The sequence below is a fragment of the Arachis duranensis genome, chromosome 6, assembly GCF_000817695.3.
Source record: "Arachis duranensis cultivar V14167 chromosome 6, aradu.V14167.gnm2.J7QH, whole genome shotgun sequence".
NCBI classification, from domain to species: Eukaryota; Viridiplantae; Streptophyta; class Magnoliopsida; order Fabales; family Fabaceae; genus Arachis; species Arachis duranensis.
The window spans coordinates 33322970-33343698 of NC_029777.3; the positions used below are offsets into that span (position 1 = coordinate 33322970).

Sequence of the window (20729 nt, forward strand, 5' to 3'; positions counted from 1 at the left end):
AACATTGTCACTAACGTTGGCAATTGCTCACAAATGGCCACGTTAGGAGCCACGTTAACCTAGTTAATGTGGCCTCTAACGTTAAAGGGGGAAGAGAAGCCAACGTTAGTGACACTCAACATTGTCACTAACGTTGGCCTAAGGTGCAAAATGCCACGTTAACTCCCACTTTAACTTGGTTAACATGGGAGCTAACGTAAGAGATGAAGAGTTGTCGACAATGTTAGTGACACTCAACATTGTCACTAACGTTGAAGCAGCCACACAACCCCCAAGAGTCATGTTAACTTCACCGTTAACTTGGTTAACGTGGAAGCTAACGATGAGGAATGAAGGATGGGCCAACGTTAGTGACACTCAACATTGTCACTAACGTTGGGATGGCTAAGAGTGGCCACGTTAGAAGCCACGTTAACCTAGTTAACGTGGACTCTAACGTATGACCTATGGGCACATTGGAACGTTAGTGACAATGTTGAGTGTCACTAATGTTCTCGAAGGTTGGCAAAAGCCACGTTAGAAGCCACGTTAACCTAGTTAACGTGAGCTTTAACGTGAGGCTAAGGGGTGCATTGGAATGTTAGTGACAATGTTAAGTGTCACTAACGTTCTCAAACTAATACTTTCACTAAATGTTAAACACCCCTAACATCTTGAGCTAAAGTCTCTACCGACTTCACACTTTCTCTCTGCAAGTAAAGCCAAGCCCAAATGAAGAAAGGAACTGCTTCAAACTCAAGATCCAAAGGCCCAAGACTTGAAGAGCCAATTAGAAGCTAAGAGGAGTAGTATATATAGGAGTAGCTTTGAATTGAGAAAGGACGGACGGAGAGCTAGGAAATAGAACTACTCTTTGTATTTTACTTTCTCTGCACTTCTAGCTTTATCATGTATTCTCCATCTTTGATTTTGATTTCTAGAGCTATGATCAACTAAACCCATTTCATTGGGTTAGGGAGCTCTGTTGTAATTTGATGGATCAATACTAGTTTTCATTATTATTCTTCTATCTTTCCTCTTGATTTTACTTGAAAGCTTTTGATCTTCATCCAATTGGATAGTTATCTTGGAAAAGAAGCTATTCAAACTTGGATCTCTTCGGATCCTTGAAAGAGGAATGAAGAGATCAGCTAGAAATGCTTTCTCATGCTGGACCAAATTAGGTGTGGATGGGTATGTGGCTATAACCCTCTCAACACTTGATTTGGGAAATGCATGTGGTATAATCAGTGACCATACTTCATCTCTTCTCATGAGCAATTGACCAAGGAATTGGCTATTGATCAAGATTTGAGAGATTGAACCACAAGAAATTGTTGTTCAATCACTTAAGATTGCCAAGGAGATCAATGAGTGCATTGATTGAGGAAGAGATGAGAATGAAATTGATCCGGAGAATGCAACATCTCCTGAGCCCAATGAACTCCCCATTTCTGATCTTACCCATTCTCTTTAATTTCTGCAATTTACTTTTATGAGCAATTCCCCATTCCCAATTACAATTCTGCAATTTACTTTCAGTCATTTACTTTCCTGCCGTTTTATTTTCTGCAAGTATCAACTCTATTCATGGATTCGCTCAACTAGAACATTCCTCTAATTAACGTTGCTTGATCAATCAATTCCTGTGGGATTCGACCTCACTCTATTGTGAGTTTTTACTTGACGACAAATTCGGTACACTTGCCGAAGGGAGATTTGTTGAGAGACAATTTCCACGTGCATCAAGTTTATGCTGGCATTGTGCTGGGAGCACAATCTCATCCGCGCATAAGCGCAAGGTGCGCACGCGCGCGGATTATTTATGCTGCATCCGCGCGTAAGCGCGCTGTGCGCGTGCGCACGGATTGTCCCTGCTGCATCCGCGCGTGCGCCCGCACGGATTTGTCCTCTGCTTTTCTCCTTTCTCCTCTCTCCTTTCTCCTTTCTCCTTTCTTATTCTTTCTTCTTTTCTTCCTCTTTCTTTCTATTTTTTTCTTCTTCCTCTCTTGGAAATTTTTTTTCTTTTAATAAAAAAAAAACAAATTTTAATAATAATAAAAAATAATATAATAATAATAAATAAATAAATAAATAAATAAATAAATTTTTCTTTTCCTCCATTTTCTTTTATTGCATTTGCTTATTTTCATTCATTGCATTTTAGTTTTGTTTTTCTACCTTGTTCCCATTTTATTTTCTAAGTTTCTCATTTTAATAATGGTGTTGAATTCTTATACTCAATTGTTGAGAATCTTCTTGCATTCTTTTGGTGCTCATGAACTTGTTTGATATTGATGGGTGATGAAATTTCTATGTCAATGCTTAACATTTGATGATTTTTGCATCCTTTATGCATTGGCATGAACTTCTATTGTCTTTCATGACCCACTCTTTCTTGTTTGAACTTGATGCTTTTAAATGCTCTTCATGCTTTGACTTTACTCTTGCATCAAGTATTAATTGATATGCCCTTTGCCTATATTGTTTTCTCACTCATATGTTGTGGCTACCATGTAGTAGAGAACCCTACTTTTATTTGGCATTAGCCCCTGCCTATGTTCTATTTGCTTTGATATCTTTGTTATAGGCTTAATTTTTCTTTCAAGAAGGGAGAAAGGAAAAGCTTTAAAATGGGGCAACAAACAAAGTCATCCGCACAACCTTTCGAAGAAGCTCATCAGTTGTAGCAACCCATCCACCTTGCTCTTCTTTACATGCACCGAAGACGGTGCAATCTTCAAGTGTGGGGAGGTCGTTCGACCGATCTCCGTGGGTAACAATTTTCTTTCAACACCAATGTTATCTAGTTGTTGCATTTCATGATAGGTTGCATGTTAGTTATAATTTGTACATATTTTACCACTTCTTTCCTATTAGGACTACTTGGTTATGGTGATGATTTCTTTTCCAAGAAATTATTTCTTTTAGGGCACCCTACCAATTTAAAAATTTTTTTGTTGAACTTGCTTGAAAGAATTTTTTTTAGAACATGGTTTTTGAGCTAAGAACACAAGCTTGTGAGATTTGAGCCTAATGGTGTGGTTAAATCTTATAACCATTTATTTTCCCTTCTTGTGTGCATTATTCTCTTTCTATGATTGTAATCTTTGATTTGTTTGATTCTTTATGTCCATTATTTTGTGTATACATTCATCTATATGATTGAGGCCATCATTTCATTAACTCACTTATCCAAATAGCCTTACCCCTTATCATCCATTGTTAGCCAATTTGAGCCTACAATTAACCCACTTTGTTCTTAATTTAGCACATTACAAGCCTTAAAGCAAAAAATAATAAATGTCCTTAATTTGGATCTTTGATTGGCTTAGGCTAGTGTGTGTGTGTATTATTCAAGTGTGGGAAACTTGGGACATTGGTTGGGAAAAAGGGTGTGTTTTTGTTTTGTATTTCTATATTGGGAATTGGGTACATACTCATGTATTAATTAAAATGTATAGACCTTATGCATTAATGTTCTTGTATGTATCTTGAAAGAAAGAAAAAATAAAAAATGAGAAAAAAATGAAAGAAAAAAAAAGAAAAAAATATAATAAATGTGAAAAAGAAAAGAAAAGAAAAAAATAGAAAAAAAAGAGAAAAAAATAAAAAGGGGACAAAATGCCCCAAAGCGAAGCTCAATAAAGATCAATGCATAGGTGTTGTGAAATGAAAAAATGCATGAGTATGTGAAAAAGTGAGGAATGGGTAGTTAGGTTAGTACTTAATTGTATAGGTTGTTATATAGGTTAGGTGGGAGGCTTATGTTAATCAAAGATTCAAATTCAAGCTCACTTAACCAAATATACAATCCTACCTTGACCCTAGCCCCATTACAACCTATGAAGAGACCTCATGATAATTGTGTGCATGCATGAAATAATGGTTGATTGTTAGATGAAAAATAAATCTTGAAAAGCATGATTAGGGGAGAACTGAGAGGAGTGCAAACACTTTTGGTGAGGGTTCGATGCTCAATTCCTTGATTCTCGGCTTTCATGAGCGTTCTTCTTGCAAGTGTATTAGAACTTCATTTTTATATTTGACTTGGTAGGATTCATGAATCGTCATATGATCTTGGCCCTACTTGTGCATGTATGACTTGGAGGATTGATTTATTTTTAACCAAGTAGGTAAAACCATTTTGCATTTAGTTGCATCCATTTAGATAGTTGCATATAGTTTAGGTTGCATATAGTTTATTTACATTATAAATGTCGATACCCTTTGTTTCTCTCTTGGCTTAAGCATGGGGACATGCTTGGTTTAAGTGTGGAAAGGTTGATAAACACCCATTTGTAGAGTTTATCTTGTATTGATTTTTGGAGATTTCATCACTTTTGACCCACATTTATTTAATGAAATAGCATGGTTTTGTATATTCTCCTTTAATTGTGCTTAAGAGTGAAAACATGCTTTTTAGATCTTAAAATAGGTAAATGTAATTTACCTTGATTCCATTAGATGCCTTGATATGTTTGTTGAGTGATTTCAGATTTAGGAGGCAAAGATTGGATCAAGGGAATGAAGAAAAAGCATGTAAAGTTGGAGAACTCATGAAGAAATGATGGAACCAAAAAGCTGTAAAGCCTGACCTCTTCGCACTTAATTGACCATAACTTGAGCTACAGAGGTCCAAATGATGCAGTTCCAGTTGGATTGGAAAGCTAACATCCGGGGCTTCAAAATGATATAAGATTTTCCATAGTTGTATTGCGTATAGGGGTGCGCACATGCACAGTACGCGAACACACTGATGGTTGCACACAATTCACTTAATGCAACTCGTGGCAAGCGATTTTAGAAGCCTTGTGGGCCCAATCCAACTCATTTCTGATGCTATTTAAGCCAAGGATTGAAGAGGGATGAGACATCTAGTTACCATTAGTTTAGTTTAGCTTAGTTTAGTAGTTAGAGTTAGTTTTTAGAGAGAGAAGCTCTCACTTCTCTATAGAATTAGGATTAGGTTTAGTTCAATAATCTTAGAACTAGATTTTAATTCATGATTTCATCTTCTTCTACCTCTTAATTCTTTGTTGTTACATTCATCATTCTTTTACTCTTCTGCTGTAATTTCCTTTATGTTGTTCTCATACTTTATTGTAGATCTACTCTTGTCTCTTTTATTTTCTTTCAATTCAATTTGAGGTAATTCATAATAATTGTGTTTCTTTTGATTGTTGTTATAAATTCCTTGCAATAATTGTTGTTAGATTTCATTGTTGTTGTCAATTTACTATGCTTTTTTTTCATGCCTTCTAAGTGTTTGATAAAATACTTGGTTGGATTTTAGTATAAATTTTGTTCTTCTTGGCGTAGGTAGAGTAATTAGTGACTCTTGAGTTATCTAATTCCTTTGTTGATTGATAATTAGAAGTTGCTAATTGATTTGAATGCCTCTAAAGCTAGTCTTTCCTTTAGGAGTTGATTAGGACTTGAGGAATCAAATTGATTCATCCAGTTGACTTTCCTCCATGGTTAGAGGTTAGCTAAGTGGTAGTAATGAATAATTTGTGGTCACAATTGAGGAGGATAACTAGGATAGGACTTCTAGTTCTCATATCTTGCCAAGAGCTTTGTTAGTTGTTAGTTTATTTCTTTTGCCATTTATATTTCTTGTCCAAAATCTCAGAAACCCCAAAATAACTCATAACCAATAACAAGACACTTTATTGTAATTCCTAGGGAGAACGACCCGATGTTCAATACTTCGGTTTATAATTAGGGGTTTGTACTAGTGACAAACAATTTTTTGTATGAAAGGATTAGTGTTGGTTTAGAAACTATACTTGCAACGAGATTTCATTTGTAAAATTCTAAACTGTCAAAAATCCAATCATCAGATAAATCAATTTAACACCTAAAGTCCCAGTCAACTCCTGAGGAAAGACTAGAGTTATAGGAATCTAAATCAATCAGCAAAGATATCAATTATTAATCACAATGCGTTTGACAACTCAAGAGGCACCAATTAATCAACCAAAGCCAAGAATGTAGAAAGCTAAATAAAAATCATATATATGAAAATACCTCAAATTGCATTAGTTAAGAAAATCCTAACATGAAAAGTTCATAAGCCAATTTGGCAACATAAATCAAATAAAAGCATTAGAATATCTAAAATGGAAGAGAAACATAAATTAAGGTAACATTGAACCTGTAATTGAAGAAATCATAGCCTAATCCTAATAGAAATCCTAAATCCTAAGAGAGAGGAGAGAGCCCCTCTCTCTCTCTAAAACTACATCTAAATCCTAAAACTATGTATGAATGTATGTTGTATCAAGTATATTAATGAATGGATGGATTCCCCAACTTATAGCCTTTAATCTGTGTTCCCTGGGCTTGGATCTGGATCAAAACGCGGCCCAAAAATCATCTTCAGCGTATTCTATAATATCTGCAGATTGCGCAAGTCACGCGTCTGCGTGGGTCACGCGGTCGCGTCATCTGGAGTTTTGCTCTTCCACGTGGTTACATCATTCACACGTCCGCGTCAGTTGTGTTACGCGCGAGTCACGTGTTCGCGTCATGCACGCGTTCGCGCGGATGCCAGTTTAAGCAAAGCACGCATTCGCGTCATCCACGCATTCACGTTGCTGCCAGTTTCTTCAAAAACTCCATTTTGTGCTTTCCTTCCATTTTTGTATGTTTCCCTTCCATCTTTTAAACCATTCTTGCTCTATGAAACCTGAAAATACCTAACACACAAATCATGGCATCGAATGGTAATAAAGAATAATTAATTTTAATATTTTTAAAGCATAGGAAACATGTTTTCACATATATCATAAAACAAGGAAGGAATAGTAAAACCATGCAATTTACATGAATAAGTGGGTGAAGATTTGATAAAAATACTCAATTTAAGCACAAGATGAATCACAAAATAGGGGTTTATCAAGTACCAAACTCTTCTTTTTGATCTAACCAAATTATTACCAGTTGAGTCCTTACATCTAGCTCTTGAAATATCAACCTTGATGAGCCTTGATTTGCAACTCCAACCACTAAACATTTTTCTCTTACACTTAATGCCACAAAGCTTCCTGAGTTGGCCGTCCGTTTTAAGAATACCGTACTAATGACCTTGACAAGGCATTTCCAACTCCCGACTAATCTTCCTGAAGGACTTCCAGTCCCACATTATTCTCAGATTAAATCGAAGAAGGATCTTCATATTCAGTGGGTTTATCACTAGGAGGACTTGATTCATGGTCCTCATCACCAAGGGAACTTGCTTCTTGATCTATCTCATCCAAGTCTTCATAGGGAACATGCCATGGAGGGTGTGCACTAGCCTCCTTGACATCAATCTCAATCTTCTTGGAGGAATACTCTATAATTCTGGATTCCCATGGAGGTTCAGCGTCTCCTAAGTCTTCAACCACTTCTTCCTCTTCAACTATTATGGCTTCCTCCACTTGTTCCAATACAAACCGATGTTCCTCATTGTCTACCAGAGTTTCTAGTGTCTCCTTCATGCTTCGCTCTTCTATTGATTTTCCACATGTAGCCATGGGAGTATTTTGAGTGCTTAGATGTTGGGAAGCTAATTGATTTACTACCTCAGTTAAGGCAGTCGCGAATTCTAGTACATCCCTTTTCATCTTCACTTGTCCTTGAAGAAAACCACGAAGGATGTCATCCATTGGATATTGGGGTGGATATGAGGGTTCATTACTTGGGAGGAAGGGTTCATGATAAGAGGGTGGTTCCTCATGATAAGGATGTGGTGGTTCATCACTCTTCATCTTTTCCACTTGTTGCACCACACACTTTAGTTCCTTGTTCTCAAATTGAGATTATTTAGCCATGAGAGCTTTGGGTGCCATTTTGCTTGGATATCATAAGTAGGACCATAAAGCTCCTGGATTGATGGATTTAGATGTGGTGTATATGGAGGTGGTGGTTATTAGGAGTAATCGGGTTGGAATTAGGGTGGATCTATGTATGGCTCATATGGCTCATAGGGTGGTCGATATGGTGGATAAGGGTTAGGATCAGATGAGGGTGTTTGTTAGTAGGGGACTTGTGAGTGTGGTGGTTCAAAGGTGTGTTGGGGAGGTGATTCATAAGCATATGGTGGGCTTGCTGGTAATTTACAAAGGGGACCACCATATTCATCATATTGGTACGCTCCCTGGAATGGCTCTTGACCATATTGTCTTGGCATGCATTGTAGAATGGTCGTCGTCCATGGTATTTTGGAAGGTGTTGTTGCCTAAAGGGTTGATCAGATCCTCATGGCTCCGTCCATCTTTGATTATTTTGACCTTGATGCATGTTCCTGTTATAGCTTCCATTCCTTTCAACAATATTAGAACCTAAGAGAGAGGAGAGAGCCTCTCTCTCTAAAAACTACATCTAAAACTAAAATTTTGTATATAAGATGTTTTATCTATGTGTATTGAGTCTCTGCATGTTCCCTGTCTTTATTCTTTATTTCTGGGCCAAAAACTGGGTGAAAATGCGACCCAAAATTGCCCCCAGCGATTTCTGTTAATTCTGCAGATCGCGCTTGTCACGCGTACGCGTCGATCACGCATACACGTTGTTTGACGATTTTTCTCTCCATGCGTGTGCGTCAGGCACGCGCTCGCGTCGTTTGTGTGAACTCTAATCTTGACGCGTTTCCCTTTCCCTTTTTGCAAGCTTCCTCTCCATTCTCTAAGCCATTCCTACCCTATGAAGCCTGAAACACTTAACACATAGATCACTGCATCGAATGGTATAAATGAGAATTAAAATACACAATAAAAAAGGTCTCTAGGAAGCAAGTTTTCAACCATAGAACAAATTTGGGAAGGAATTGTAATATCATGCTAATCATATGAATAAGTGAGTGAAAAGCTAATAAAAACCACTCAAGTTAGCACAATATAAACCATAAAATAGTGGTTTATCATTACTCCAACAACTGGGATCGGGAGAGCGATCCAAACGAAGAAGTAAAATCCGAGGTATATTTGACCGTTCGAGGTGTTAAGACGGGTCGGGCCAGTGGCTTATCAAGTAGCCTTACTACCACATCTTTCTAACTTACATGACGTATTCTATGTGGCATAACTTCGTAAGTACACACCGATTACGGCTAATGTGTTAGAGCCAGAATCGATTGAGTTAAAGGAGAACCTGATTTTTCAAGTGACACCTGTGAGGATTAATGACTCGAGTGTGAAGAAGTTGCACGGGAAAGAAGTTCTATTAGTGAAGGTAGCCTAGAAGTGAGCTAGAATGGAAGTGCATACATGGGAATTGCAATCAGAGATGCAGAAGGATTAACCAGAATTATTCTCAGGTAATTCCTAAATTTTTGAGACAAAATTTCTAATTTGGTGGGGAGAATGTAAGAACCGAAAGTTGTTAACCATTTAATTAAAATAAAATAATAATTTAATTTCCTGGAATTGGTTCGATAATTTAGAAATATTAATTAGAAAATATAAAGGTGGGATTTGAATTTAGAAGATTTTTTCGAGTAGGAAAATGTAATTTTCTGCGAAAAATTGCATAAAAATGCATATCGGTAAATTAGTCGGCAGTACTGGCTTGAGTTTATCCAGTACTGTGTGAGAGAAAATAAAACTGTAAAAATCATTAGAAAAATATTTTTAATTAAAAACTAGGAGTTAATTCTAAAGGTTTTGGCCCAAGGTTGGGCCAAACGAAATAAAAACTGCTAAACGGTTGGATCGGACCTAAGTTGAGCCCAAGCCCAACATATAAATACTTTATTATAAGGCCATTCAGCTCACTAAACACAACAAAGAGAGGGAGAGTTGCTGAGATTGAAGAAGAAGAACCCTAACAAGTTTACTATTCATCTTCTGCTTCATTTAGTCATATCTTGAGCTACGGTGCTCCAATTTGCGTGATGTTTGCAACAATGTGAAGCTCTTGCTGAGCTCTTCGATTTCATTTGAACAAACTTCTCGGCCCTAACAATTTCGTGATTTTGGGTTTTCTCATTAAGTAGATTTTTTTTTTAATTTTGATTATTTATTGGTCATCTAACATTGTATTATTGTTAGATTTTGCTCCTAATACTGTCAGATAAGGCAAGTCACTTTGAAATCCTTGACATTTGGTGTATTTGTGAGCCCTGGTTATTAATTATGGTAATTTGAATATATAGCTTGAATTCTTGTGATTGGAGTGAAGTTGGTGGATTGAAATTGCTTGGAATTGTGAACTTGGGGTTGAAACTTTGTTAAACTTGTTTGGAGGATAATTTTGGTGCTTTGAGCTTGTGTGGGAATCGGCTAAGATATGGTTTTGATTTTCCTTAGTTAATATGTAATGTTTCGTGAAACTTAGGCTAGTAGACCTTAAGATATGATTAAATTAAATAAATGGTTGATTGAATTGTGTATGTGGCATATGAATTGTGATGAAGATTGAATGAGTTGTATGTGTTAGGATATGATTATGGTGATTATAATATGATGATGATTTATGATTGATAATGATTGTAAGCATGGTACATAAAAAGGGATGATGTTGTTGAATTTGGAAAATTGCGGATTCAATGGATTGATGGATTGGTGAATTGAATAATATTGGGTGTTAAATGGTTGAGAAAGTGGTTGAGAAGAAATTGATCACATGTATAGGAGTGTTGCTATTGAATGGTACGTTTTGGTATTAATTAGAGTGTGTTTGAATTTGGTTTGGTTTGGTGTTTTGGAAAATTAAAGAACTTTGCAAGTTTTGATAAAACCTCATTTTTAACCAACTCCAACGATCCATAACTTGTGCTCCGGACTCTCAATTTTGATGAAACTTAATTTGAATGAAAGTTAGGTCGGAGAAGTTTAAGACATTCAAAGAACGGATGAAAATGTTTAAAAATGAAAAAGTTATGCGCATTTGAAGTTCGGTACAAAAATCTGAATTCTACAGCAAACAACCTTTTCCAAGATTTTTGAGGCGTGCTAATGAGTCCATATTTGATGACATATTCTGACTCAATTTGGATGGATTCTAGCACATAAACTCACACTTAAGCACCCAAATAGCATACTTTTTGTGTTTTGTCCCTAATTTGATCCTAAATGTGAAAACATGCGATTTTATACTTGAAATGAGCAATTTAATTTCACTTTTATTCCATTTGATGCCATGATATATTTGTTGAGTGATTTTAGGTCATAGAGGCAAGAATGGATAGCCAAAAGTGGAAGAAAGCATGTACAAAGGAGAAAACATGAAGAAAACAAGGAATAGCACACACAGCAAAGTGTGCGCGCGCACAACCTCCTGTGCGTGCGCACGAGAAGGAATTTCCACGAGTGCATGCGCAAAAGCACCTGTGCGTATGCACAGGTCAATTTTCAACCGAGTGTGAGGACGTTCTGTGTGTTTGCACATGTCCCTGCACGTGATTGCATTAATGAAACATGTGCTGCGCGAATTTGGAGGCCTCTTGGCCCATTTTGGAAGGCTTGAAGGCTGAAATTGGATGGTATATGAAGGGGAATTCAACACATTTGAAGGCATTATGACTTAGACATAATTTTCTATAGTTTTAGGAGTAGGAGTAGTCTAGATTAGGGAATTCTCTCTTAGGGTTTAGTTAGGTTTTGTAGCATTTTATACTTCAAGTCTTGCTTTTGGATTTTTCAAATTACATTGTAAGTATTTCTTTAATTGTCTCTTTCAGTTACATCACTTGTTCTACACTTTCTCATTATTCCCATTTGCCTTGTTTATATTTACACAGTCTTGCAATTTTGGATTCATAGTTGTTTAATTTGATGTTTGATGATCATTATATGTTTGTTTGAGTTGCTTTTATTGATTTTGATTATTTATGGTTCATAGCTTTTACCATTTTTTGTAATTTTGTAATGTTTTATGTTTATAACCTCTATGTGTTTGATGAAATGCCAATTTTGATTATGGGGTAATTTTCACCCCTTGGCTTGGGGAAAATGATTTTATGGATTACTAGAGCCATAATGTCTAACATTTAGTGATAATTCTTGGGTTGTTAGTTGTTATTGTTTCCACTAACGCTAGCTTTTTACTAAGGTAATTAGTAAGTTAGCTAGGACTTGTGGATTGATAACAATTATGCTCACTTGACTTTCTCTCTGATGTGAGGGTTGACTTAGTGAGATTAGTCCATCATAATTATCATAGTTGTGGTTATGGCAAGGAAGGAATTCCATAACTCATGCTAAGTCAATGTTTCATTTATGTTTTGAACCATTTCTCAATCACTTTATAGTTTTACTTGTTTATATTATATACTTTGTTCTTTTGTTCTTTTATTTCCTTATTAATTGTAATTTTGTCTTGTTCTTTAATTCCTTTATGTTGTTTGCATTCAATCATTGAAAACCCCTTTTGCTTACTTGCAACCAAAATTGTATGCACTCGTTGTCACTAGTTCCTAGAGAGAATGACCCGGGAGTCTAAATACTATCGGTTAAATTGTGTTTTGATTGTGACTATCCTTTTGAATTAAATTTGATTGAGAGGATTCATTACCGGTTTGACTATACTTACAACGAAAATCTATTTAATTCCGAATTGGTATAATTCTGTCTTATCACATGCGTACGCGGATAGTGCACGGGACACGAGATTCGGCCGCTGCCAAGAACTCTCGCATATTGATAAACCACAATTTTATTGTTTATCTTGTATTGAATTTGGTGGATTTTATCAACTTTTCCCACATTTATTCACTAAAATAGCATGGTTTTGTAATTCTCCCTAATTTGTGCTTAAGAGTGAAAACATGCTTTTTAGGTCCTAAATTTGCTAAATTTAATTCACTTTAATTCCATTCGATGCCTTGATATATTTGTTGAGTGATTTCAGGTTTATAAGGCAAGGATTGGATTGAAGAAGTGAAGAAAAAGCCTGCAAAGTGGAGAATTCATGAAGAAATGAGGAATTGGAGAAATTCATAGGGACATGTACGTGTGACCCACGCGTACGTGTGACAAGCGACACATTACCTCATTAAAGGGAATATGTTGGGGGTGATTTCTAGACTTGCTAAAACCCAATCCAACTCATTTCTGAAGCTATTAAAGGCCAAATTCAAGATGGACAAGGGAGAGAGCAATTAGGAGTAGTTTAGTAACATGCTTTAGGTTATATTCTAGAGAGATAAGTTCTCTCTTCTTTCTAGAATTAGGGTAGATTATATTAAATTTCTCTTAAGTTTAGCTTTTAATTGTTACTTTGATTTATTATCCTTGAAATTTATTGTTTTTACATCTTTGTTCTTTTGGTTTTATTTGATACTCCTTTTATTTTGTTACTTTTATGTTCATGCACTCTTGTTGGATTTTCATTTTCATTAATACAATTTATGTTTTATGTTTCTTCTTATTTAATTTAGTTGTTATTATTTGTTTCCTGCAATTTATAGTTGTTAGATTTTATATTTCTTGTCATTTTACCATGCTTTTCTTTTATGCCTTCCAAGTGTTTGATAAAATGCTTGGTTGGATTTTAGAGCAGATTTTTGTGTTCTTGGCTTAGGTTGAGTAATTGGTGACCCTTTAGTTGTCAAATTCTTTTGTTGATTGGTGATTGAATATTGCTAATTGGCTTGAATTCTACTAAAGCTAATCTTTGATTTGGACTTGTGGATTAGAGTCAATTTTGTTCGCTTGACTTTCCTTCAATTGTTAGAGGATGAATAAGTGAAAGCAAGAGACAATTACCATCACAATTGAGGATGATAATGAGGATAGGACTTCCAATTCTCATTTCCTGCCAAGACTTTTCTTAGTTGTTAGCTTATTTCTTTTGTTCTTTACATTTCTTGTCCCTTTTTACAAAAAACCCAAAATATTTCATAACCAATAATATGTACACTTCCCTGCAATTCCTTGATACACGACTCGAGGTTTAAATACTCTCGATTTTTATTGATTTGTATTGTGATAAACAAAATTAAACTTTGATTGAGGGTTAATTATTGGTTTGGATCTATACTTCAATGGAATTATTCTGTGAAAATTCCTAACCGACGATTTCCCTCATATCACGTCTGGGACTGGCATGCGTACGCGAGAATGGCATTTTTACTGGCATTCGTACGTGACTTATAACACGTGACGCGGAGATTTCCTTTTGTTTCGGGAGTCTCTTGTACTCGGGTAGGGTCTTGCGTACGCGACCTTGCTTTTATCAACCCATGCGTACACGGACAGGGGGCATGCGTACGCATGACCCTTGTGTTGCTAAAAACTTGATTCTTTTGAAAGTTTAACTATTTCTCTAGTTTTCTAATCTTTTTTAATTACTATTTAAGACTTTTAGCTAGTGATTAGCCTTTGAGAGTAGTGAAGATGTGTTAAGTAACTTAATTAGATATTTTCTGTTAATGAGTTTAGAAGACGGTGACTTAGGCTTGGGAAGTACTGTGGGTGGACTAGTTAAGTGAATTGGGAGAGTGCTACATTGACGATGAATTTGAGAAATTGAGAACTGATGATGGTTATGATATGTTTGGAACTTGGAAAGGAATGATGAACCTGTTGGATACTAAAAGTGATCATTGAGCTGTGTAATATTTCTGATTTGTTATAATTCGGTAAGACATTATGCGCCTGGCAAGGACGGTGGTTAATCCCATTTACGTTGAGATGTGAGGTCTGAGGCTGAGTATCCCACCCGAATCCTTTCGAGTCACAAGAGTAGGCTAGACACTATATCCCTGGTGTACCAATTATTCATGACCGAAAGGCAACATCCCAAGGGAATGTGTTGGGTTGGCAGTTGAACTGACAAGTGATATCATGGCCAATAGGATAGGCATTCATGATGTGCATCTTCTATGTGTTTTCTTGCTTTGCCTAGTTGCATCTATTACCTAACTGTATAACATGCTTACCTGCTTCTAGAAGTTCCTACTGTAAATGTATATTACCTGTGCTTTACTTGCGTGGATTATCTATGTTTTCTGCTCGGATTGAGGAGGTTCTATAGGCGGTGGCAATGAGATTACATGAAGAATAGGATGGCAAAAACTATGAGACAGCGGTGTTTCGGTTAGTTTAGAATTCCCTTAAGATAGATAACCCTTTTATGGTTTAAGTTTAATTTTAACTGGAGTCTTTATATTTCAGTTTGTATTTCTAGGATTGCGTTTTGGCACCCTGGAAACTTATACTTTATCTATTAGGCACTATTACCATACTAAGAATCCCCGGTTCTCATACCATATGTTGTTATTTTTCAGATGTAGATCGCAACCCACCTTAGTGAGTTTGCAGATGGTGATAGAGCGAAGGGTGGCTCTCTTTTGGTCTTTTGATTATTTTGGCGTAGTTATTCTCTCACTTTTGTATATTGTACTTGCTGCCTTAGAGGCATAACTTTGAGAGACAGGATTTATCTATTTAACTTTCAAAAACTCTGTTGTATCTATTGTTACTAGTTGGCTTAAACTTCGCAGGCCGTGACTAAGTTTCTTTTGGACATACTGTACATAATTATTCCTTGTCTATCTTTTGTCTATACGTCTTTTCTTACCTTTACACTTTTGGTTATCAAGTGTGAACGCTTCGCACTTTTGTATCTCTGTTTTCTACGTCTTTGAGCTTTGTTCCTTCATCGGGCTTCTAGTATATTATATTCTTTGATTATATATTATTGTATGAGCTTTAGAACTGTTGTGGCACTTTGTCACCATTTTGCTTTACTGCTAAAGGTAAGGCTTAGGGTGATAGGGTGTTACACCTTGCCGACGCTACCTTTTTTGCACAATCTTCTATCAATTGGCTTTTAGTAACCAATTCAGCAAAGTTCCGTATCTCTATTGAAATCATAGTGTTCATCAAATGTTCACGAAATCTTGCTTCAAACTTCAGGCACTTTTATTCTTCAAGTTCTGTTGGGGCTCATTGGCAAATTATGGAAAAGGCACAAATTTGCGTGTATATTCCGCCACTGACATACTTCCCTATCTTAACTGGATCAATTCCTTTTCCTTATCATTTCACACTGCTCATGGGAAGTATTTCTTATAGAACTAAATTTTAAAAATAGTCCATGAGATATCTATATCCTCTTGTTGCAATAGACTCTGAATTCCTTGCCACCAGTACTGGGAATCACCTTCCAACATGTAAGATGCAAATTCCACATATTGCCCTTTCGGTACATGTTAGGCCCACAACGACTTTTCTATACTACGGAACCAATTATCAGCCTCAGTTACAATAATTGTTCGTTTAAATTGAGACGGATTCACTTTTAGAAAAGCAGCTAGAGACATAGGCCTATCATACCCAACCAGATTAATTTCATTGTCGCCATTGTTACTCTCATTTTGTTCTCCCAAACGGTTAACAACCTTGGTAGTAGTAGTCACCATTTCATGCACAGCCTTAGCCATGGTGTTCATTGTAGCCATGAAAGCGTTCGTATCCAGTACCAGAATATCACTGGGAGTCCCACTACCTATCCTAGGAGGTCTTCCCTGAGGACTCCATCCTTGTGCAACCATCTAGGTCCTATTTATACCAAACAATCATCATTAAATTGATCAGTCTTAATATTTTCGGTTAAGTGTAAATATTTTCTAAATGAATGTACGCAGACAATCATGTAACACATACCATTAAGATATTCTATCAGCATGAAACATACAAGTAGAGCATGCAATGGAGCATGATTCAGTCCAATCTCCAGGCTCTATTGGGATGAACTGCTCTGATACCAAAATATACCGATCCAACTCCCAATACGCCATTATCATACTAAAATTAAAGTGTTACTAACTTGTTTACCTTATATATCTATATATATTTAAAAGAGAAATTTTATTGAAAAGATGAGGTAGTCCATACGAATCAACTAACAACATACTACCAAAGAAAAAGAATACAGGTATTAAATAAATACATTCTATACACGCACACACGCGCACACCCACACAAACACACACATATGTATATTACAGAGTACAGTTATCCACTACACCCCTTCATAATAGATACATAATACATACATATATGTACTTCCGACATCCGAGGGCCTGACCCATTCAAAAAGTATCTAAGCTAATGCCCAGGCTAACCAACCGTCTAGGTATCTCTAGCCCCTTCTATACTCTAACAAAAGTAGGGTAACTCTTTTAAGCTCCTTAAGTCATGCCTAACCGGATGCCATCAAAAGTGTGGTGTCATCGTGGTCTGATTCTAAGATCACACATCACCATTGTGCAGGTCTGCAGGTTGCCCACCCACTGGTTGTACATCTCCCTCAGCCTATCCAATGTCCTCCTCCTCTAGGACCTCCTCACTAATAGAGTCGCTAAAGTCCCCATTTGCATGGTTAGGTCCAAGTATATGCTGGTGTGACGGCTCATCTAGTGATCTATACTGGCGGCTAGGTAATCTATACTGGAGAGAGTAGAGGCTGTGGCTCTAGAGGTTTAGCTACCTCAGGTGGAGGCTCAGGGATATGCATGCCATCTAGGTCAAGATCAAGTGAAGCCTTATGCGCTGGATGAGCAGCAAACATGTGTGCAGGTCCGTCCGGATGTAATCATGATAAAGGGAAGTCGTACGACATATCTGGGTCATAATCGGGACAATCTAAGGGGTGCAGGATTGGTATGTTACATAGTATATAAAATCTAACACAAGGTATCAAGGTATCACACAAATGAAATAACTCCTAAAAATAAGATCCTCGTAAACGAATGGCTCGCACATCTCACAAAACATGACGCATGTTTCCATCTGTTGGGAAAAAGAGAATAAGGGGTGAGAACTTGGAATTCTCAGCCTAGATTTCACACAATAGTATTCCTTTTACCTTCTTTGAGATTAAAAATTTAGTTCTTCTTAGTTCTAATTAAATGCATTCAAAATCATCCATTCTAGACATATTATAAAATATCACAAAATCTCAAACAAAAAGAGACAAACATAAACACACACATAGCAGTATCATTAGAGAAGTTATGCAGCAAACAAATATGATTTATGTCTATTCCTATATAGACCATGAGCTCACGTGTTGGTTGATTTTCCATATCCCGACACCATTTCCAAGATTGGCATTGCGTACCGCCATCCTTATAGAGAAACCATCCTTCCGATCTCAAGTGGGAGATACACATTGATGGGAAATTTTGCAATAGCACAACTCGGCAAATGTACCGAATCTTATCAGGTAATACCACAGTGAGCGGGTTATCATTCCCATGAGGATTAATGGATTAAGCAATAATGACTAATTGACTATTATAATTAGGCAAATCAAGAAAAAGAGAAAGGTTCAATCTTTAAATTCTAGAATCTTATTGTTCATACCCTGACCGGGCTCCTCCAACTCGGCAACTTCATAAAAGGTCCGACCTCGTCCTAAGGCTCACGCCTACAGGTCGGACCTCGGACAATAAAGCAGAGAAGGCCCATCAAAAAGGAACGCAGCCCAAAAACCTAAAGGCCAAAAAGGCCTAGAAAAGGCGGTTCCACAAAGATAGAGATAAAACTCCCAAAGATAAGATAAGATAAGAATATCTTATCCAGGGAAGATCACTGCCAACTACTATAAATACAGTGGAGCACCCAGGTATGGCATTCATTCCACATTCTACACATATCTGCTTGGACCCATGCTAACTTAAGCATCGGAGTGTCATTGCAGGTACAACCACCAACCATTCTACATATCAAGCTCGGGTCCCTGAACCCCCACCTCGGGTCTTTCCGGACGACCGAGCTACACATTTCAGGTAACCCTCGGAACAATTGGTATATGAAGCTTTTCTATGATCTCTATCTTAGCTTTGTCAACTTCTATACCCTTGCTTGAAACTTTATGCCCAAGAACAATATCTTCTGGTACCATGAAATGACATTTTTCCCAATTCAAAACCAAGTTTGTTTCTTGGCATCTTTTTAGGACAAGGGTTAGATGATGCAAACAAGTGTCAAAAAAGTTACCAAAGACAGAAAAATCATCCATAAAAACCTCTAAGAATTTTTCTCCCATGTCAGAGAATATGGAAAGCATACACCTTTGAAAGGTTGTTGGCGCATTGCATAGCCCAAAGGGCATCCTCCTGTAGGCAAAGACTCCGAAGGGACAAGTAAAGAAAGTATTTTCTTTGTCCTTGGGATCTACCACTATTTGATTATATCCAGAATACCCATCCAAGAAGCAATAGTAAGCATGACCAGCCAATCTTTCTAGCATCTGATCAATGAAGGAGAAAGAGAAGTGGTTCTTTCTTGTAGCATCATTCAATCTTCTGTAATCAATACACATTCTCTACCTAGTCACTATCCTTATAGGGATGAGCCCATTCCTTCCATTAAATATGACACTCATGCCTCCCTTCTTTGGTACCACCTGGACTGGACTCACCCAAGGGCTGTCAGAGATTGGGTATATGATTCCAGCATTCCATAACTTCATCACCTCCTTTTGAACCATCTCTTTCATGGTTGGATTAAGCCTCCATTAAGGTTGCACCACTGGTCTTGAGTCCACCTCTAGCAGGATTTTATGCATGTAAATAGCATGGCAATTGTCCATCCTAAGGCGGTTTTGTGAGTTTTCAACACTTCAAGCAGCTTTGCTTCATCTTGCATAAACAAAGAAGAGTTGATGATTACTGGAAGGGTTTCCTTTGCACCAAGAAATGCATATTTGAGATGAGGTGGCAGAGGCTTCAGTTCTAACTTGGGTGTCTCCCCTTTCTTTTCTTCAAGTAGAATTTCGGTCACTTGCTTCTCTTTGATATCTTCATCTTGAATCTCTTAAACTTCTTCTTGAAACTCTTGAGTTTCTCCTTCTTGTTCTTCCTAATGGCTTGTCTCAAGTACCTCCTCCACTAGAGTTTCTATCATCTCCACCCTCTTATGGTCTTCTTTCTCAGGGGGGTATTGCATGGCCTTAAAAACATTAATGATCATTTGCTCATTATGTGCCCTGAGAACTATTTCACCTTTTTCTAGATCTACCATGGCTCTTGCTGTAACTAAGAAGGGTCGTCCCAAGATAATTGAGTTACGCCCCTCCTCTTCCATATCCAGGATCACAAAATCAGCTGGGAAGATGAACTCTCCAATCTTTACCAATAAGTTTTCCACAACTCTATTAGGTATCTTGAGTGATCTGTCGGCCATTTGAAGTGACATTCTGGTGGGTTTAACTTCTTCTATTGCTAGCTTCTTCATCATAGAAAGTGGAATCAAATTGATACTTGCACCCAAGTCAAAGAGAGCTCTTTCTAATTTCATGTTTCCTATGGTACATGCTATGAGGAAACTCTCTGGGTCCTTGAGTTTTGGTGGGATACCTCTTTGAATCATGGCACTATATTCCTAGGTGAGGATCACTGTTTCTATTTCTTTCCAGCTCCATTTCTTGTTGATGAGTTCCTTGAGGAATTTTGCATAAAGAGGCATTTGTTCTAGGGCTTCAGCAAGAGGAAGGTTGATCTCCAACTTCTTAAAAATCTCCAAGAATTTAGGGAATTATTGGTCCTTCAGCTCTTTGTGCAACCTCTGAGGGTAAGGTAGTGGATGGATATAAGGCTTCACCTCCTCTTTCTACTCTTGTGGTTGTGCCTCTAAGACTTGCTTGCTCTTCTTTGAAGCTTGTGGTTCCTCATCCTTCTTGGGATTCTCCTTGTCTTGCTTGTCAACCTCTATTTATTCTTTGCTGGCAACCTTGGTGTCATTCTCCAATGTCTTACCACTCCTAAGTTGTATGGCTTTGCATTCTTCTTTAGGGTTAGGAATGGTGTC

At 37.2% G+C, this 20729-nt stretch overlaps 1 protein-coding gene across 1 annotated transcript; it reads right to left on the reverse strand.

Moving 5' to 3' along the window:
• Positions 1–19781: 19781 nt before the first annotated feature.
• LOC107493541 (uncharacterized) lies at positions 19782–20291 on the reverse strand. Its single transcript, XM_016114628.1, has one exon. It carries the CDS (start codon positions 20289–20291, stop codon positions 19782–19784), a length of 510 nt encoding a protein of 169 aa, XP_015970114.1.
• Positions 20292–20729: the final 438 nt, after the last annotated feature.

What these genes read in the sequence shown, in the direction of transcription:
- LOC107493541 (XM_016114628.1), bottom strand. Translation starts at nt 20,291, where the DNA reads ATGATTCAAAGAGGTATCCCACCAAAACTCAAGGACCCAGAGAGTTTC.